Source organism: Sciurus carolinensis, chromosome 5 (genome assembly GCF_902686445.1).
Source record: "Sciurus carolinensis chromosome 5, mSciCar1.2, whole genome shotgun sequence".
Lineage (NCBI taxonomy): Eukaryota > Metazoa > Chordata > Mammalia > Rodentia > Sciuridae > Sciurus > Sciurus carolinensis.
Window position 1 is genome coordinate 152,948,102 of NC_062217.1, and position 22,390 is coordinate 152,970,491.

At 40.7% G+C, this 22,390-nt stretch overlaps 1 protein-coding gene across 1 annotated transcript in view; it reads left to right on the top strand.

The window, feature by feature from the left end:
- Positions 1–22,390, top strand: part of Sorcs3 (sortilin related VPS10 domain containing receptor 3) — a 584,659-nt gene that overhangs the window by 179,983 nt on the left and 382,286 nt on the right. The window contains exon 2 of the mRNA XM_047552984.1: positions 4,649–4,716. Coding sequence (XP_047408940.1) covers positions 4,649–4,716 — 68 coding nt within the window. The remainder of the gene's footprint in view (positions 1–4,648; positions 4,717–22,390) is intronic.

Sequence of the window (22,390 nt, forward strand, 5' to 3'; positions counted from 1 at the left end):
GGCCCCTAATTCTCAGCACTTTGACTTTTCTTTTGAAGAACACTGGTGTCATTTCATAGAAGCGTGTTTCTCATACCTCCCCAGCAGTCTGTCTTGTTCATAAAATTACATTGAAGTTAGAGGAAGGGTTGCTTGGTCATATCAGGATCTCACCAGGGTGCCATTGCACAGAGGAAGAAGAGAAATTGTGGTGCGATGAAGTCTTTCTCAAAGTGTGGTCCCTTGGTTACCACAGGAAGATTTCTGGACTCTACCCAGGCTCCACTGAGTCCAACTTGTGGTGGGTGAGGCTGGGGAAATTGCTCTTCAGGGACTTTTAGGCTCCAACCTACTCATGGTACTTGGAGAACATGACATTGTGGCACCTAATCAAGACCAGATACTTCTGAGACTTAACCTTGAACCAGGCCTCCATTCTGGGCCTCTATTTCATTTCCTTATCTCTGAAGTGATGGCAGACAAGTAGCTTGATGCTGTCTCCTGCTGTCATCTGTGAGTTCCTACCCAAATATCACCAATATCTTTTATTGACTCCAAAGTGATTATTTTCTAAGAACCTTCAAGACAGGTGTGATGGTGCACACCTGTAATCCCAGCAGCTCTGGAGACTGAGACAGGAGGACCAAGAGTTCAAAGCCAGCCTCAGTAATGGTGAGACTAATAAACTCAGTGAGATCCTGTCTCTAAATAAAATACAATATAGGGCTAGGGATGTGACTCAGTGGTTGAGTGCCCCTGAGTTCAATCCCTGGTACACCCCACAAAGAAACCTGAAGGACCTTGGAAAACTTAAATTGCTTAAAGCAGAGGACAGGTTTTTTTTTTTAAATTTATTTTTATTGTAAACAAATGGGATACATATTATTTCTCTGTTTGAATCCTAAAATATATGACTGGGCGAGTATGCTTGGGCTAAACCATGGAGTACCTCGAAAGCCATCTAAAGAACGTGGATTTCTTCCTTCTGCAGAAGGCACCAGTAAAGGTTCTGATCAAGAACATTCATGAATTAAGAGGCAAAATTGAAGCAAGCTATCATGAAGATAGAAATAATATTTGTAGAAGTATGGAAGGATGTGTTAGTCTGGATCCACCAAGAAGCAGGCACTAAGATAAAACCAAATGCCCAAGAAAATTATTAGAAAAAAAAAATGCCTGTGAATGAAAATGGGAAAGAAGCCAGAGGAGAATGGGACTGAGATGCCGGCTGACCCCAGGTGAAGGAGACAGGAAGGAAGGAAGGTGGGAAGGCAGGCTGGAAATTCAGAGACACCAAAGGGAAATCTTCAAGTCATCCTCACCTGTCAGCGGAGTCACGTTACCCAGAAGTGAGTCTGCCTTGGTATCTCTCAGCACATGGCTGTGGTCTTTTGAGTCAGTTGGATATCGTCATGGTGCATTCTCATGGAAGCTGCTGAAGTGAGGGACAAACTAAGGAGAATCTAATAACTTTCTTTTGGATGGACTGCTTCCAGAATGTCTGAGTGTTTGTGGTGGTGCTGCCTCTAAGTAGTCCTCCCCATCGCCTTGTGACCAGGTAGTTTCAGCTCTTAGGTATTGGTTTGGATTAGGAAACCTTGCCCGGGCTCCCTCACCCATCCTCTGGATTTTGGTGCCTCTCAACATTCCTGGCTTCCCTCTGTATCCTCCACCTACCCTCGTGCAGGGAATTGCCCATTCATTTGTACAGTCACCCTTAGGAGACTGTGAGCTCCTAAAGGGCCAGATCTGGATCTTTAATTTCTGTATCTCCAGTGTGTAACCCAGTGGCCAGAATTTCACAGTTATTCAATAGAGGAAAGAGCAGGAAAGGAGAGAGGGAAAGAAGATTTAGGTTGTGGATAAGAAGAATTTTCTAGATCCAGTTGTTAGAAGCTTTGTTAGTTAAGTGGAAACTATCTCCAACATCTCTTCTTTCAACCTGAATTTTTTACTTTTTGGAGACTGTTCAATGTCCCCAAAGGCTTGATATTTGGAGAAAATGAAGCGATCTGACTTGCTCCTACCAGGGCCTAGATGGTCATTCTGACTCATTCATAATAGATTAGCATAGTTGGAGCTTGGTTTTCTAAAACTTGGGATGTCCTGCACTCAGTCACCTGGACTTTTACAAGGTAACTTTGAAGATGAAAGGTCATTAAATGAAAGGGAGAAGAATTCTGTTGGATGTGTGTACATGGGTATGTGTGTTTGTGTGTATATAAGAGTATCTGACTTGTTGCTAGGTGTTTGGTTGGGGAGAGAATGGATAAGAATAATTCCCTGCATGTATGGATATTCCTTAGAAAACTTGGAATGGAACTATCATTTATCCCAGTTTTCCCACTTCTCAGTTTATATCTAAAGGACTTAAAATCAGCATACTATAATGATGCAGCCACATCAATGTTTATAGCAGCTCAACTCACAATAGCTAAGTTATGGAACCAATCTAGATGCCCTTCAATAGATGAATAGATAAAGAAAATATGGTATGTATACACAATGGAATATTAATCAACGTAAAGAAGAATGAAATTATGGCATTTGCTGGTGAATGGATGGAACTGGAGACTGTCATTTTAAGTGAAATAAGTCAATTCCAAAAAAAAAAAAAAACAAAAAAAAAACAAAGGCCAAATGCTCTCTCTGATTTGTGGATGCTAACACATAATGAGGGTAGGGGAAGAAAGAATAGCAATTCACTGGATTAGACAAAGGGGAATGAAGGGAAAGGGGGTATGGGAACAGGAGAGTAGAATGATTTGTACTTAACTTACCTATGCTCATATATAAATACAGTGAAACTCCACATCATGTACAACCACAAGAATGGAATCCTAATTAGAATAAGCTATATTCCATGTATATTTAATATATCAAAGTCTACCCTACTCTCACGTACATCTAAAAAGAACAACAACAACAAAAAATTGTAAAAGGACCATCTCCAACAACTGAGCCAACTAATTAAAATTGTATACCCAGTTTTTCACAGTCTCATAATTTTTCATATGGAATGAATAGGAAGTTCTAATTCATCACTTTGAATTCTATGTATTAACAGGGCATCTCAATGTATTATAGTTTTTAAATTTTTATGCAGATACAAATGATTTATTCCTTGCTTTAGAATATCTGTATGACATCAAATATTTGGTATTTGAAAAAAAAAAAAAAGACTAATTCACTGCATAGGTTACCTACTCCTTGCTGTGTGCTGTAGGAATAAGGCAGCTTGGTGGATTCTGCTACCTTACAAATTGCCATGCCATTGATGATGTTTCTTGCGATTTCAATCAGAGGACACAATCTGGGAAGAAACCTCAGTCCTCCAGGAATGGCCTCCCACAAAAGTTAAATGTCCCAAGCCAAATTTACCATGGACTGGTTTTGATCTATAATGGATTAAATCCTTGCCTTTTATCTTTTTCTTAGTTTACATAGGAGAAATAGAAATGGGGCTGATTGACCCCATGGAGTGCTGGACGAGAATAAATCTCAAAGTGAGCATTTTGTTGTTAGTTAAGTGCCATAAAAATGTTCAATATAATGGCTGATTATTTTTCTTTAATCTTAAATGGATACCTAGCATGGGAAAGTCCCATCTTGGTAGCAGAAATTCATTATCTCGGAAAGAGTTTAATGGTTGCTGTGCAAATGAACTGGGGGAAGTTAAATTGTGGAATGGGAAGGAACCGAGAAAAGTGAAATGAGTTGTGCATTAAATTTAGATAAACATGATTATGGGTAACTGGATTATCACGCATGCAGGCAGGCGAGGTGTATTACCCACCTGCGTTTTGATTAAAATAGGCTCAGGTGTGGGCATAGCATTCTTAGAGAGAGAAGGTCGTACCTAAGCCACTGTCCAGGGCACTTGATGGGCAGGCAGGGCAATGTCTGATATTTGAACTCTAGCTGAAGGAGACCGAAGGGCACAGAAACACGCTCACCAGCCCAAGACTAGTTCAGAAAACCACTAAGACTAGCTCTCTGGCACACAGAACTGCTGCTTCTGGATGTCTTAACTTAAGCTGCAGTCAGGGGAGCCGTCCTGGAGTCCTGTGAAGTCCAGTGGCCTGCTTACTGCATGGTGGGGCAGATGCCGCATGGTCAATGGCAGATGGCATCAGGGGGTGGTGGGGACTGAGCCTACTGCCACTCAAGTATTTATGCCTGCGAAGGCCCTACTGATGGAAACACAAAGTCTCTTTGAACCCCTCTGTAGACAGAAAGAAGCAGACCCAGTTCCTTCTTCCCCTTTTGGGTCCAGTTCTGTACATCAGAGTCATCTTGAGATCAAAAGCAAGTCTGTCCCCGATCTCTGGGTGACCTTGGTAATGAACAAAGCCAGCTGGCCTGGGCCTGACCTTGAGGGGGACAGATGTGGAGAAACAACTGTTGATGCCCGATTAATTCCTGTTGGCATGTTTTATTTCAAGTGCAGAGCACTGCCACGATTAAAATAAATGCCTCCAGTTACAGGGATGCAGTAAATTAATAATTTTCCCCCTTGCTTGATCCTCTAATACCCCTCAACTTAACGGATAAATACTAAGCCCTCCTCTGGGTGATACGAGATGCATTGTATCCTGCTACACAAACTAAAGTAAGCCTCCTTTTCCCTCTTTGTCCCTCTTCTCTGCCCTCGTCCCACCCCTTGCAGGTCATACTGATCCTGACGAAGCTGTACGACTTCAACCTGGGGAGCGTGACCGAGAGTTCTCTTTGGCGGTAAGTGGATTAGAGATTCTTAAGGGTGGCACTGCTTGGGCTCTGGAGAAATGCAGGCTGAACAGTTGGGAAGCCAGTTTCAGAAGAAGCGGATCGGTCTCCTGGAAGCCCACTTTAATGCACCCGGTGGAACCAAGCGCCTCCTCCTCTGAATTAATTCCCTTAGCACTCTGCTCATATCTTCTGGGCTGGTCACACATTCTTGGCACCTTGGAACCTCCTTGCTTCTATAGTGTCCTTCTATCTGAAGAAGGAGGGGTCTGGCCAGGAGGTCAGATGAGCATGCTTTGAACAAGGGGTCCTGACCAAGGTGTCAGTCTTGGCCTAGGGACGGTCTTCAGGCCTTTGCAGGTGGAAGGTGCTGTGGTTCTGGAGACTTGGACCATCCAAGTCTGCACGGTCACTTTCATGGTTCCTAGGCACTTACCTTTGGGGGCCCTTCTCCCATAAAATAATATTAAAATAATTCTACTTGATATTATAAAATAAAATATTATAATAATTGGTAGCAAGACAAATACCTTAATATCATCTATTAAAATTTCAGCCTCAAATTTATTTTTTTTTCTTTTTATTTTAAGGTGACTTAAAATATTTTGGGGCTCCTAAAAGTGCTCCTATTGCTAGACCTTGTACCTTCTATGCTTAGTGGATAAGACAGCCCTGGTGGCAGTGCTAGGGTACATGGGACGAGGGAAAAGAGGGATATGGGTGGGTGAAGAAGGACTTTAATGAAGCTGTGATACTAGAAGTTCCTCTGGAGAGGGAACATATGCACACCCTTATGTACGCCTCACACACACATGTGCATATGTTCACACTCAGACACGCTGATGTACAGTCATGCTGGGCAGCAGCAAGTCCCACCAGTCACTGTGACTGGTGCTTCACACGCTGTGCTCATGGCCGAGGGACTCAAGGGATTGTACTCCTTCCCCCTGCGCGTTAACCCTGGGAGAATACCATCACAAACAGCCATTCATCTAGCTGCCTCCTTATCCCTGTGCTTTGTCCTAAGAGTTTCCTGGGGTCTTGGATCTGAGGGGTCTGGGGTGCCAGATGCCTCTTCATCTGACCTGCTTGTTTGCAGAGAACTAGCCAGAGCCTCTCCCCCCGGGAGGGAACAGTCATGGCATCTATTAAATATTTGGGGGCTAACTGCTCATATTGATTGAGGCCTGCCTGTCTCTGCACAGGATGTCTCAGACCTAATTTTACTGCTCAGTGAAAATCGGCAGAGGCGTAAGTAGCCAGTGTGCCTCTAGCAGATGAAAACCTGACTATTTCCACTCACACAGTACTTCCCAGAGAATTAGAGCCCAGAAACCTTCCCTCATGCACGGTGATGCCATGTGATACTTTAAGCTTCACTCCTGTGCTGTCTGCTTGGCCAAATCATGAAATAAGCCAGAAAATCCTAGCCCGGCACCCCATGTTTCAGAAGAGGTTCGGCTAATTCTAGGAACAGATCAGGCAAACCCAGGGATCCTGGACTCGTTGCTGTGTGCCTCGGTCCTGAAGCAGTGAGCGAAGGGCGTGTCCACAGTCACGGAGACCAGTGAATTCACCAACACGTGTGGTATACAGTGTGGTGGCTCCAGGGGTCCCAGGTGTCCACTAGCCAGGATCCAAGTCCAGTTTGTCCATCCCATGAGCTCTGTAACCCTGTCCACTTTACTTAAGCTGCCTGTATTAGTTTCCTGGGCTGCCATAACAAAGTTCCATAAACCAGGGGACTTCAAGCAGCAGATATTTATCCTCTCACAGCTCCAGGGACTTGATGTCTGTAGGCAAGAGGCTGTGGAGGCCGCACTCCCTCTGGAGGCTCTCAGGGAGAATCCTTTCTGGCCTCTTCCAGTTTCTGGTGGCTGCTGGCAGCCCTTGTGACTGACTGCATCCCTCCCATCCGGCCTTCATCTTTTCATGGTCGCCTCCTCTGTTTCTGTGTCTGTCCCTCTTCTGTCTCTTATGATGACACTGGTCATCGGGTTCAGGTCCCCACCCCGATAATCCAGGATGATCTCGTCACAAGATCCTTAACTTGATGGCATCTGCAATCAAGGTCCTGATAAGGGTTGGGGTGTGGTCATACCTCTTAGGGGAGACCCACCTTTCATTTCACTCTCTATACCTCAGTGTTCCTCTCTGAAAATTGGGGATAGCACTGAACATACCTTTGCCACATTTTCCTTGCAGTTCTTCAGATGCAGCCATCATGCTGCTCCCTGGAGTCTTTACGCTCATCTCCTCCCACCTAGAGCCCCCAGGGTTCAGGCAGATCCTTCGCTTCCTTCTCTTCTGCTCACGGGCCTCCTCATCAGTGAGACCTTTCCCCAGGACTTCACGGTCCATTACTTGGCTACATTTTTCCTTCTCAGTACTTATCCCCATCAAGCATGCTAGATCTTTACTTAATGATTTATTTATTGTCTACCTACAACCCACTAGCATCACAAGCCTTCAAGAAAGGGAGTTTTTGCATTTTAATTCAATGCTGTGCCCTCAGCACCTAGAAGAGAAGCTGACACACAAGAGGTGCTTAATAAGTGTTTGCTTGATGAATGAATTAGTGAATGGCTTCTTGTAAAGATTAAATAATAAATGTGAAAACACTTAGCACAGTAACTCACATAGGAAGTGCTTACTTCATTGTAATTATTAATGATTATTAGAGCCCTGGGTGTTTGTATAGGGTTTTCATCCCATTATTGACTTTGTTGTTAAGGATCCATTGCTGCAGAGGTCTGTGTGAGGGAAATGGAGGACACCAAGGTATACTCTGTGTTCTCTGGGAATGAGCAGCGACTTTGAGGATGAAGAAGGGGAGGATAGCGGATTAGAATGTTGTCCCTTGTGCCAACTGGGGGGAATTGGAATATCAATTTCTACCTGGTTGAAAGTGGGGTTTTTGTTGTTGTTGTTGTTGTTGAAAAGATGTTGGATTAATGGGAGGGATTGGCAAATGGCAAGTGGAAAAATGTCCTTAGTACCTTAGTACAGACAGGGTAAAAGCCAGGCTGCACTGGCCTGCAGGAGAGAGGGCAGCCAATAGGAAGGAGATAACAGCTGCAGGTTGGACTGGGTAGGAGGGTGTGGGTACCCCACATCTTATAGGAGGGCCCAGCCATAGGTGGTTCCTCAAAGTGCACTTTCCAGAAAACAGATTCCACATGGTGTGAAAATCTGGTGGATATTATGGGCTTTGCCTCTGGATAAATGTCATCTATGAATGTGGTTTTGTTAGATTTCAGGGTGTTCATGGGTCTGATAAAGCCCAGCTTAGGGCCTCTGGATAGAGGAACAAGGGAAGAGACTGCCCCTGAACCTTGTGGTTTTCCCACCTTGCTAGGGTCTCACAGGGAGTCTTCTCCTCATTGTCTTCCCTATGCTTCCCCTAAGTTCTCTATCTCCCATCCTTTTTTTTCTGTACTGATAATGATAACATTTTACAGTTGGAGCCCAGAGCAGTATGATTTTCCTTCCTAATACAGTGGGCTGAAAAAAGAAACTGAATTAAATATGCACCCCTTTAGCTTCGTGATTTGGCCCAACATGCTTAACCAACTTGAAATTGGACTTGGTGATTCTTCTTCAATTTTCTGTACAACAAGAGTAGCCCTGGAGGAGCAGCTGTCATGACAAGATGACACCCCCTGCCAGGTTTCAGTGTGATATAATTATTTGCCTCACTGGATTAATAATTCAGAGGTCTTCTAAATAGACAAAAGACTGACACATCAACTAGCAGCAGTCTCTGTGTCCTTGTGACATTCTTTCTGGAACTCTTTGGTGCTGTTCCACCAGGATGGTTGTGCAAGTTTGTCACTTAGTACAACCATCTGCTGGCATCCCTTAGTCCAAAGAACTACACACATAGGCTTTCAGTCTTGGAGAATTAAGGAGGTGGGACTGGCTTTTCTAAAGGACTCAGGCATTTTCTGAGTTACCTAGGTCATAAGGCTGAGATTAGGAGATCTTTCTGCCTTTTATCTGAGACTACCATGCTTGACACCTTCCTAAATGGAAACTCTGCAGCTAGAAACAACCTTACTGTTCAAGTCTCCTTCATTCCCACCAAGCATAGGCCACTGTCATGTGGTGCACAGGGGCTGTGGATTCCAAAGAAGGGCTGCATTCTGTGCAGACTCCATGCAGCGCTTACTCTGGTGCCATTGGAATGGCCCTCTGCACACTTGGGGGTGTGTGTATCTCCACCTCCTTTAGAGGCATTCATGGCCCTCGACCAGGGAAGTGGAAACTCAGATAAGGCCAGTTAATCCGTGGCTTGTGGTTGAATTCTTAGTTTTGAACATAAATCATGGTCAAGATTTATGTTTCTGAATGGCAAATCACTTCTTGGACTCTGTTCTTTATGTCTTCGACATTAGCAGTTGGGATAATGAATATATTACCTTTCTCTATCTCAAAGAAATTTTAAGGTATTGTTTTCTGGAAAGAGATGAGTTAGCAAGCAATTGTCTAACTTCCATCTTCCCTATGCCAAATGCTTGCCTCTGTGAAAGGTTACTGAATGGATCACCTTCAGATCAAAATAGGCTGTGGCAGAGGAACTGTGTGGTTGAGGTCTCCATGGGTGTGGGGTCTCCACAGGAGCTTTCCTTTGGCCACTGGATTCAGGCCTCACAAAGGTAAATTAATTTTCAATTGTCTAGGCAGAAGAGGAACCAGGAATGCTTCACAATGAATGGTTCCCCTTATTCGGTGGACCTTGGATCTTCACCTCCTTCCTCTCTTGCTTTCTTTCATCCACCCCTAGCCCAGCAGTGTGGGAGATATTCTGATCTAAGCAAAGCATCCCAGCTGCACTGATATTCCTTTGGATGCCTGGCTTCAGGGCCCACAGAGTGAAGGGCCTTCCTGGTTAGGGTGTTTCTGGAGCAGACAGATTCCTAGGTACCTGCTGTTGGAGACCTGCTCTGCTCCGCCTCCCCAGGTGGGATGTCCCTTCTCTGCTCAGCAGTAGTTTCACATCCTTACACAGCAATGAAATTTGTTCTCAATCTTTGAGTGTTTCAAGGGACCACATACCTTAGTTGTTTCTGGACCTACAGTGCCTAGCCTGTAGGCTACATCTCATCAGGGTTTAGAGAATTAAATGGAAGTTTCCAGTATCCCCAAGCCAATCTCAGCACCAGCCCTGCCTTGCCCTGTCCCTTTCTTGGTATTGAGTTGTCTTATTTTCCTGCCACTTGGGAATCCTGTGACTTTTCATCTGGTTCACAAGCTGTTGTCTGAACCATTTATTTTCTCCCTAATTGTTCTGTCAGTGACCTTTCTCAGGGATGGTGCTTTTTTAATAGAAAATGGAGACCTTTTGGATTTATTAATTTTTTGTTTGCCAAGAAAACCCTGATAATAATTGCTAAGACTTCCCAGAAGTTATTAGTTTACAAATTTTAATGACACTCATGATTTATTTATGTGCTTCCCTCCCTCTACAGCTGCTCACCCCAATTCCTTAGTGGAATTCCTACTGAATCTGAGTGAATTAATGGAAACAAAACTGCAGATTGGAATGACATTTTTTTGCTAGGCTGTTAATTAAAAGCTTTCCATCCCATTCGCTAGGCTCTTCACATGTGAGGTCCCGAAGGCTGGACGATACAGACTGTGAAATCCTCCCTTTAGGACTGAGACCTTCTATTTGCTTTCAGTGGTAATGAATCTAGTGAAAATGGAATGGGTCACAGAACATCCAATTGAACAGGTATCAATTGAGCACCTCGTGCTCATGACTGGGAGGTGCAGAGCGTGTCATGAGCATTATCCTCAAGCAGCACCTAGTTTGTTTGAAAGATGAGACTAATCTATGTGGGAAACATCAGTAAACATGTGAGAATATGATATATATATATATATATATATATATATATATATATATATATATATATGCAAAGTGCAGTGCCTTCTGCAATGAGTGGCACTGATCTAGAAATACTTCTATTATTATTATTATCACCCCACCTCATTCCATAAAGAATGCAAAATAGTTCTAGGAATCGGTTGGAGAGGAGCTCAATCTGGCACATATATTTTGTTTAATACAACACATGTTTTTTCTCCACCAGTGTGAGTCTCTGAAGAGGAATGACTTCAGTCACCCCTTGTTTTCTGTGGGGAATTTATTAGATGCAGGATCCCTTGTGGATACCAAATCTGTGGATGCTCAAGTCCCTTACAGAAAAGGGTGTACTTTTTGTATATACCCTATACACATCTTCCCTTATATTTTAAATTAATCTCAGATTACTCATAATTCTTAATACAAAGTAAAAATGCAGTATAAATGGTTGTTCCACTGTGTTGTTTAGGCAATAATGACAAAAAATCTGTACATGTTCAGCTCATATTAATCATTTTTTTCAAATAGTTTAGATTTACTGTTGATTGAATTGTCAGATGTAGAAACTACAGATGTGGAGGGCTGACTGTGCTTCCTATAGTAATAGTTCCCAAAGTTTTCAGAAATACCTGGTGACAGATGATATTAAGTATGTGCAATGTATAGAAAGAGTGAGTCCTGTGTTGGATTTTCCTGGAAAAGAATCATGGCTGTGCTGCCTACTAGCTGCACCATCTTGAATAAGCAATTTTTTGATCTCTAGAAGCCTCAGTTGCTTATCTATATACTGGGATGATAAGTAGACCAAGTTTATAGAGGTTGTAAGGATTCCGTGAGATACTGGGTGGAATGCAAATGCTAGCAATCTAGCCAGTTACTTAATATAAGAATGCTTACTATTTGTTCATAGACCCATATCCTCTTAGCCCAGCAACTCTGACAAAGTTCCAGATGACCACTGTGTTGCTGTCTTCAGAAGGGTGGGGTGTAGAACAGATCTAGATTCCTGGACACACAGTGCCTGGAAATGCTGCATTTTTACTTGAGAGAGTATTTCCCAAGACTTATCCTTTAGGAGAAGATGAAGGTTAATGTATTTCTTGGTTTTTATAATCAGATAATGATGATGTTGACAATAATGATGATTTTCAATGTAAGATGCAAAGCACTACCTTATTTTCAGTTCCTTCCTTGGGGAACTAAACTCATTGAAGAGCTTTGCTACCTCTCAAATGATTACCCTGGAAGTCAGGGTGGAGTCATTTATGTATCTCAAATTTGGTGTATCCACCAAATTACTTGTGGAATATGTTAAAAATCTAAATACCCTGCTCCTGCCCAAGAGATTCCCACTTCATAAGTCATTTATAATTTTTGATCTTCAGTTAGAATTGGGAACCACTCGGACACTTGGGTTTTATGTCCATCTCTGCTAGCAGTTAATTGGATTACTGTGCCATCCATTTCTTTCCTCATAAATAAAGGTATTAGGTGAAATAACCTCTCAAATCTCTTTTAACTCTGAATCCAAGACTCTCCCACATCAAACAGGAAACACAGACAGGATTTATGATGCCCAACAGTTAGATATGTTTTATGAGCTAGCAGCATTATCTCTGATTACAGCCACCTTCCTTGGAGTATCTGGTGGTGAAGTTGCAATCGAGGTGACAATGTAGCATACTCTGTTAACTTGGTGTTCACCGGGGAGGGGATACGAGCCAATGGGCAGGCATTAGCCAGAACACCTGTCCAGACTACTTGGTTTAAATTCATTAAACATAGGGAGCATCAGTCTATGAAAGCCTTTGTTCCAAAAAGATAGAATGAGAAAAGTGTTTGCTCTAAATATTAGGTCATCAGACATCTTACTTTGCTAGAGACTAGAGAACACTGAAGAAGCCGATCTGGATTACAGATTTAATGTTCTCCTATTTATTATGGGAAAGAGGGTTTCTTTTTATGGCCTAGTCATTTTTTTTTTCTTCTACTAGGCAGGATCCTGACATGCATAAATCTTGATTTTTGTCCAGTGGCTGAGAGAATGTAACACTTTTGTATGGATTGTGTCTGTTGATTGTTATTTTATGTTGTTTTCCCTTTCCTCCAAATGCAGTACCATTTTATCACAATCATAAATAACCCCACCACTTGGAGAAGGGGTGTGAAATTCTCCCCATCCCTTTCTGCAGCCTGAGCTCCCTCTCATTTTCCCAGCAGTAGATTCATTAGCCTTCTAATGAAGTTAATAAGTGCACAGGACCAGACAGTCCCTTCTAAAATAACATTTATAAATGGATGTATTCCCCTTCTCTCTAAGGTAGCTCTTAATTTCTTTCCCTGCCAGATGTCCACATGTGTAAAACTATGATAGGTGGGCCCTTTGAATGTGGTTCGAAGCCAATTTTTTTTTTTTTTTAAATTCACAGAGAGCCTATTTGTTTCCACATTTATAGGAAAGTGGATTTTATGTACCCCATTCCTACTTATATGGATAACGACTATAAAGATTAGGCAGTCAAGCTTTCATTGTTACTTTTTCATCATTTGGTGGCCAATTATGTTGTCATTAGGAGGCTTCTGGCAGCTTCCCCACAAACACCACTGCCATCGACATTACTTGGGGAGCAATAAACTAGTAAGAAGACCTCTTCTCTATGTCCCGACTCCGAGGTTTCTTACAGGAATCACTGAACTTATAGAGGAAGCATTTTATGTCTTGCTGTTGCTTCCAGATGTGCCCAGGTTCAAGACTGAGTCAAGTTTTCAAATGCAATACATAGGTTTATCTTTTAAAACATCCCCCTTTCAGTGATACTGTCTTACCCTTGTATGTTTGTAGTCAATGCTTACATGAATGCGTGGCATTTTTCATTTCTGGGAGGAAGATAAAACCTGTGTAATTGGCTCCTCAATTTCACAGATGGGTAAACTAAAGTTCCAAGTGGATTGGTGGTCATTGATTTCCAATCTGGGACCCAAATCTGGGTCTCTCAATTCTCTGCAGCTTTGTGCTCTTGCCGCTGTGTTAGCAATCTCTCCCAGCCTTTCTTGATCAGCAGCCATTCATATCTCATAAGAGATCTGTGACCCAGGGACTCCTTGAGGGATTAGGAATGGGTTTCCTTTGATATTTGTCTAAGTGATTTTCACTTCAGGTGAATCATGAGAAGAATCACCTGGGAAATTTAAGAAAAGTCAGTTTTCTGGGCCTTATTCCAAACCTACTGAATCAATTTTGGGGATCAAGAGCTAGGAACTTACAGTTTTAAAGAGCTCCGTTCTGCATTCTGACAGAGACACTGACCTGAGACTTGGTGGTCATCATGGCTTCTAACGGATCCATGGAAAGGTCACATGCTACCTTCCCCTCTACCCATTTTCCTTACAACTGACTCAGAGTGACAAGTGTAATCATTCATGCAAAAATCTGTAGCTGCACCTTCATCTTTACAAATGACAACCATAAAGGTTAATAATTGGAATGAGCTCTGGCACTTACTCATTAGCTCACATTATGTCAGCATCAGGCCTGTCTAATTGGGCAATTAGCATTGATCTTAGAGAGTGCTGCCCCAAGAGTGGTTCTAAGGTCCTGCTTTCCATCTTGAGATAAACCTTTTTTGAGGGTGAGTTGGCAGTCCAGATTCTAGGCTCCATGGGGGATCGGAGCACAAAAAATAGGGAATTGGTTTGCAGGTGACATTGGAAAGCTTTCTCTTCATCAAGCATTTTTGGTCACAAGTAACAGAATAATCAGTATATTAAGCAAGGTAGAGGATTCATTAGAAGGACACTGAGATAAATCAGCATTTTGAGGAAGGGATGAAAAACAAAAACCCCAGAAAGGCAACATTCTGGTCTCTCCATAGCAGCTCTACTGGATACCATAGCGTCTACTCTAATGAATTGACAGCAGATGACAGCTGCCTTCTCTGTGGTTTAAATTGCTGCCAGAGAGACTTGGAGAGAACAGTTGGGCCAAGTAGCCAAAGCTCCAACTGTGTTCAGGGTTTGGACATTTCTGACCACCTCGACTCCCTTGATCATTGCTATGCATAAAGAGATTGGAACAACCAGAAGAAAGGAGAGAAATGGTTCTGGGAATGTCAGACCAATAACCATTGCAGATCATGTTTCCTTTGGATTCTAACATAGAGGTGATGGAAAATTATGCAAAATTTTATGGAACTTCCCTTCAGTGATACTACTGATTTTAAAAGCTGTCATTTTGTGTCAAGGATTATTCTAGGAGCTCCCTACATAAATAATCTTGCAAGGATTTTGTCCCACATTGGTGGATGATGAACCTGAGATTCTGGTAGGCAGTGGGTAATAGAGATTTTTATGGTTTAGGTATTAGGTGTCTCCCCAGAGCTCACGTGTGAGACAATGCAAGAACGTTCAGAGGTGAAATGATTGGGTTATGAGATGGGGGTTAACTGAGTGGTAAATGAAGGGAGGTAAGGTGTGGCTGGAGGAGGCGGGCATTGGGGACGTGCCTTTGGGGCTTCTATTTTATATCTAGCTAGTAGAGTCCCTCTCTGCTTCCTGATGTGATGTCCTGGGTCACTTCCCTCCACCACACTCTCCTACCATGTTGTTCTGCCTCACCTTAAGCTCTGAGCAATGGAGATGGCTGTCAATGAACTGAGACCTCTGAAACTGTGAAACCCCAAGTAAGCTTTTCCTCCTTTAAATTTGTTCTTGTTGGATCTTTTTGTCATAGCAGTGCAAAAGCTAACTAAAATAGAGATGAAGTTTTGACTTCATGTCTGTAAAACTCCATAGTTCATGCTTGTCTCACTTGGTCATTGCTGCTTTCTCAAATAGCTTTGAATTCAGGGTTTTGTTAGTGGTATCTTTTTGATAAAGGTCCGTGAGTTAAATGCTTAGTCCCCAGACTATGGTGCTATTGGGAAGATGGTGGAATTTTTTTTTTCCTTTTTCTTTTATTTATTTATTTATTTATTTATTTATTTATTTATTTTTGATTGTAAACAAATGATATATGTGTTGTTCCTCTGTTTGTACATGGAGTAAAGGCATACCATTTGTGTAATCATAAATTTACATAGGGTAATGTTGTTTGATTCATTCTGTTATTTTTTCCCTTCCCCCCCACCCCTCCCACCCCTCTTTTCCCTCTATACAGTCCTTCCTTCCTCCATTCTTGCCCCCCTCCCTAACCCTAACTCTAACCCTAACACTAACCCCTCCCACGCCCCATTATGTGTCATCATCCACTTATTAGTGATATCATTCGTCCTTTGGTTTTTTGAGATTGGCTTATCTCACTTAGCATGATATTCTCCAATTTCATCCATTTGCCTGCAAATGCCATAATTTTATCATTCTTTATGGCTGAGTAATATTCCATTGTATATATATATATATATATACCACAGTTTCTTTATCCATTCATCAATTGAAGGACATCTAGGTTGGTTCCACAATCTGGCTATTGTGAACTGAGCAGCTATGAACATTGATGTGGCTGTATCTCTGTAATATGCTGATTTTAAGTCCTTTGGGTATAGGCCAAGGAGTGGGATAGCTTGGTCAAATGGTGGTTCCATTACAAGTTTTCTAAGGAGTCTCCCACCAGCAATGTATGAGTGTACCTTTCTCCCCACATCCTCGCCAACACCTGTTGTTGCTTGTATTCTTGATAATCGCCATTCTAATTGGGGTGAGATGGAATCTTAGGGTGGTTTTGATTTGCATTTCTCTTATTACTAGAGATGTTGAACATTTTTCCATATGTTTGTTGATTGCTTGTAGATTTTCTTCTGTGAAGTGTCTATTCATTTCCTTAGCCCATTTGTCAATTGAATTATTTACATTCTTGGTGTAGAGTTTTTTGAGTTCTTTATAGATTCTGGAGATTAGTGCTCTATCTGAAGTATGATTGGCAAAGATTTTCTCCCACTCTGTAGGCTCTTTCTTTGCATTGCTGATAGTTTCCTTTGCTGAGAGAAAGCTTTTTAGTTTGAATCTATCCCAGTTGTTGATTCTTGCTTTTATTTCTTGTGCTATGGGAGTCCTGTTGAGGAAGTCTGGTCCTAAGTCGACATGTTGAAGCTCTGGACCTACTTTTTCTTCTATAAGATGCAAGGTCTCTGGTCTGATTCCATTTTGAGTTTAGTTTCATGCATGGTGAGAGATATAGGTTTAGTTTCATTCTGTTGCATATGGATTTCCAATTCTCCCAGCACCATTTGTTGAAGAGGCTATCTTTTCTCCATTGCATATTTTTGGCCCCTTTGTCTAGTATGAGAAAATTGTATTTATTTGGGTTTGTGTCCGTGTCCTCTATTCTGTACCATTGATCCACCTTTCTATTTTGGTACCAATACCATGCCGTTTTTGTTACTATTGCTTTGTAGTAGAGTTGAAGATCTGGTATTGCGGTACCCCCTGCTTCACTCTTTCTGCCAAGGATTGCTTTAGCTATCCTGGGTTTTTTATTCTTCCAGATGAATTTCGTAATTGCTTGCTCTATTTCTGTAAGGTACATCTTTGGGATTTTAATTGGAATTGCATTGAATCTGTATAGCACTTTTGGTAGTATGGCCATTTTGACAATATTAATTCTTCCTATCCAAGAACATGGGAGATCTTTCCATCTTCTAAGGTTTTCTTTAATTTCTTTCTTTAGTGTTCTGTAGTTCTCATTGTAGAGGTCTTTCCCCTCTTTTGTGAGATTGATTCCCGGTGGAATCTTTAAAATGTGGGGCCTAGTAGCAGCTCCTTAGAGCATTGGAAATGTGCCCACAAAGGGGATAGGGGCACAAGGGCACCTTCTTCTTTTTCTTCCTGGCTATAAGGTGAGTGATTTTGCTTTGCCACATGCTTCTGACCTGATGTGCTACCTTGCCACAGATTTGCAAGCAACCAGGTCAAACAATCATGGACCAAAGCTTCTAATACTGTAAGCTGAAGTAAACATTTTTTCTTTATAAATTTATCATCTGAGATATTTTGTTATAGTAATGGAAAACTGCCTAATATGGTGAATACTTTTTCAGTCCTGGATGCTGAATTTTCACATCTGTTTTCTTTCACCTTAGACAATGTACCATAGTTTTAAGAAGACTTTCAAAAATGAAGGTGATAAAGTTCAGATGTATTCTTGAAAATATTAATTTCTTCTTGTGACATCCCTCCGCTTGCTGCCCCACTTCACTCAGAAATGCAAGAATGGTCTTCGTCATCCACATTTATCTCCATGCCTCTTTTGAAGAGTGATTGTTGATCAATGAATATTATGGTTTGAATATGAAGTGTACCCCCAAAAGATCAGGTATTAGGTAATGCAGGAATGTTCAGAGGTGAAACGATTAGATTATGAAAGACGTAATCTCATCGGTGTGATGGGTTGATAATTCGATTGGATTACTGGTGGTAACTGTAGGCAGGAGTGGCATGGCTAGAGTAATAGGTCAATGAGGGCATACCCTGGGGGATTGTATTTTGCCTCTGGCTCATCCCACACTCTCTCTGTTTCTTGGCTGCCATGAGCTGAGCAGCTTTCTGCCACCACACCCTTCTACCACCATGGCTGTCCATCACCTCAAGCCCAGAGTGATGGAGTCAGCGCTCCATGGACTGAAACCTTTGAAATCATGAGTCCAAATTAACCTTTTCTTCCTCTGTTGTTTTCATCAGGTGTTTTGGTTACAGTGATGAAAAGCTGATGAACACAACAATTATCTAGACGGTGCCATTTCATATTTTTTTTTATTAAACATTTTGATTTTATAACCATTTTACTTCTGGCATTTTTTTATGTTTTTACCCTACTACTATGATTTTTGTTTTTGGATAATAAAAATAGTAACAATCTATTGGAAGCTTATTAAACAATTTACACACATATTTCCTATAGCCCCTTCACAAGGTTGGATATTGCTATCCTCATTTTTTAAAAATTATTATTTTTATTTTTACAGATTGCATTTTGATTCATTGTACACAAATGGGGTACAACTTTTCATTTCTATGGTTGTGCATGATGTAGATTCATACCATTCGTGTAATGAATACATGTACATAGAGTAATGATGTCTGTCTCATTCCACCATTTTTCATACCCCCGCTCTCATTTACCTCTACAAAATCTAAAGTTCCTCCATTCTTTTCTCACCCCCCATCCCCATTATATATCATCATCCACTTATCAAGGAAAACATTCCACCTTTGGTTTTTTGGGATTTGCTTATTCCACTTAGCATGATATTCTACAATTCCATCCATTTATCTGCAAATGCCATAATATTATTATTCTTTATGGCTGAATAATATTCCATTGTGTATATATACCACAGTTTCACATACATTTTAATTGGAGTTTTCAATGAGAAAATTTAAGATTTGTAGGCAGTTTTAAAAGACACCACAGAGAGATTCTACATATACTCTACCCAGACTCCCCCAATGGTCCCATCACCATGGGGCTGTCTCATATTCTCATGTTGTTTTTCTCTAATTACTTCTACCTGCCTTACCTCTCACCTTAGTTGTAATGACCTGGAAACCACTCATCTGGTCTTCATTTCTAAAATAGTGTGATATAAAAAATATTATTTAAAAATGGAATCACATGGTGTGTAACACTTCAAAATTGGCTTTTTCTAGTTCACATAATTCCCTGGAGATTCATACAGTTTTTTTTCATGTTAATAATTAGTTTCTTGATGTAGCCGAGGATTACTCTCTGGCATGGAAGCCCCACACTTTGTGTACCTACTTGCCTCTTGAAAGGCTGTTTCTGTTGTTTCCAGTTTTTGTCTATTGGAAATAATGCTTTTATGAACACTTGAATACAGGTTTTTGTGCAAACATCAGTTTTATTTGGGATCAGTGTATAAGAATGCAATGCTTAGGTGACATGGTAGTTGTGTATTTTGCTTTATAAGAAGCTGACAATCTGTTTTCCAGAGTGGCTGTACCATTTTGCACTCCTACTGGCAACGTACGGGTGATCCAGTTTCTTTGCAAACTTGTCAGCACTTGTTGTTCTCACTGTCTTGTCTTGTTCATGTCTTTTGCCCATTTTCAAATTGGACTGTTTGTTTTAACACAGAGTTTGAAGAGCTCTTCGTATACCTCAGCTGCTAATTTTTGTTGGATGGGTTGGCAATTATTTCCTTCCAAACTTTAGCCTGTATTTTTATCCTCTTCACATGGGCTTTTGCAGAACAAACTTTTAATTTTGATGAGGTCTGCTTTTTAAGATGTCCTTTTATGTATTATGCTTTTTGATCAAGGTTAAAAACTCTTTGTAAACTCCTAGATTCCAAAGGTTTTCCTCTAAGCATTTTATAGTTTTATGGTTTACATCGAAGACTTTGGTCCATTTTAAATTCATTTTTTAAATTTATTTTTATTTGTTCTATTTAGTTATACATGACAGCAGAATGCATTTTGATTCATTGTACCCAAGGGAGTACAACTTTTCATTTCTCTGGTTGTACGCCATGTAGAGTCACACCATTCATGCAGTTATACATGTACATACATAGGGTAATAATGTCAGTCTTATTCTACCATTTTTCTCACCCCCTGTCCCCTCTCCTTCCCTCATTCCCCTGTGCACAATTCAAAGTTCCTTCATTCTTCCCTTATTCCCACTCTCCTCTTACGTATCAGCATCTATTTATCAGAGAACACATTTGGCCTTTCAATTTTTGGAATTGGCTTATCTTGCTTAGCATGATATTCTCCAACTCCATCCATTTACCTGCAAATGCCATAATTTTATTCTTCTTTAAGACTGAGTAATATTCCATTATGTATATAAACCACAGTTTATTTATCCATTTATTTATTGAAGAGCATCTAGGTTGGCTTTATAATTTAGGTAATGTGAATTGAGCTGCTGTAAATATTGATGTGGCTGCATCACTGTAGTTTGCTGCCTTTGGGTATAGGCCAAGGAGTGGGATAGCTGGGTCAGATGGTGGTTCCATTCCAAGTTGTCTAAGGAATCTCCACACTGCTTTCCACAGCTATCCATATTGGTCACACTAATTTGCAATCTCACCAGCAATACAAGTGTACATCCTTGCTAACATCCTTGCTAACACCTATTGTTGCTTGTATTCTTGATAATTGCCATTCTAATTGGAGTGATGAAATCTTAGTTTTGATTTGCATTTCTCTAATTATGAGAGATGTTGAAAAATTTTCCATATTTGTTGACCAGTTGTATATCTTCTGTGAAGTGTCTGTTCAGTTCCTTAGTCCATTTATTGATTGGGTTATTTGTATTTTTGATGTTAAGTTGTTTGAGTTCTTTATAAATTCTGGAGATTAGTGCTCTATCTGAAGTGCATGCAGTAAAGGTTTTCTTCCACTCTATAGGATGTCTCTTCACATTATTGTTTCCTTTGCTGAGAAAAACCCTTTTAGTTTGAATTCATCCCATTTATTGATTCTTGATTTTATTTCTTGCACTTTGGGAGTCATGTTAAGGAAGTCTGGTCCTAAGCCAACATGATGAAAATTTGGGCCTACTTTTTCTTCTATTTGGTGCAGAGTCTCTGTTCTAATTCCTAGATCCTTGATCCATTTTGAGTTGAGTTTTGTGCAAAGTGAGAGATAAGGTTTTAATTTCATTTTTTTCTGCATATGGATTTCCAGTTTTCCCAGCACCATTTGTTGAAGAGGCTATCTTTTCTCCATTGTATGTTTTTGGCACCTTTGCCCAGTATAAGAAAACTGTATTTATGTAGGTTTGTCTCTGTGTTGGTCTATCTGCCTATTTTGGTGCCATTGCCAGGCCAGTTTTGTTACTATTGCTCTGTAGTATAGTTTAAGGGTCTGGTATTGTGATGTCTCCTGCTTCAATCTTTCTGCTAATTTTCCTAAGGTGTAAGATATATGTTGAGATTATTTTCTTTGCCTATGCATGTTCAGTTGCTCCAGCACTGTGTTTTAAAAAGTCTGTCCTTCCAACATTGAATCACTTCTGCCCCTTTATCAATAGTTAGTTGAACGTATTTATATGGAACTATATCTGGGTTCTGTTCAACTAGACCTTGTCCCTCTTCTTACTACAGTGATGTAGTCTCAGTATTAGGTAGAATGTTTACTCCCCTTTTATTCTTCTTTGCTAAGATTTTTAAAAATTATGCTATGGTCTATACTTTTGCTTATGTGTTTTAGGCGAATAAACTTGTCTCTGCCAAGTCAAAGCCCAAATCAAACTAATGATACAAAAGAAAACTTCCTGATATTTTGAAAGGATTTATGTTAAAACTACAGATACATATGTGGAGAATTGACATTTTAATATGTTGAGTCTTTGAATTCATGAACATGGTACATCTCTTTCATTTAGTCTTCATTTTCTTTTGTCAGAATTTTGTCATTTTCATCATATAAAATCTGTACATGTTTTGTTCACTTCAGTATTTCATTTTCTTTGAAGAAATTGTGAAAGAATATTTTTAATTTCAGTTTTCATATGTTCATTTTTAGTGAATAGAAATAGATAGGAGATTTTGTTGTTGTTGTCGATCTTGTATGCTATGACCTTTGAACTAACTTCATATTTGCCTTTAAATGCTTAATGTAGACTCAGCACCAAACTATGTACTTTTGTAATTCACCCTGGGACAGAGTGAGTTTCCTGAATGAAGACTCTGGAATGAATGCAGTGTACTCCATTGCATTCCTTAGTATGGATCTGGAATGAATGCAGTGTACTCCATTGCATGCCTTAATATGGATGGCTTCCTGTGATTTTACTCTACTAGGACCATACATTGATTCAATTCATTCCATGAGACCTACATTGTGCGA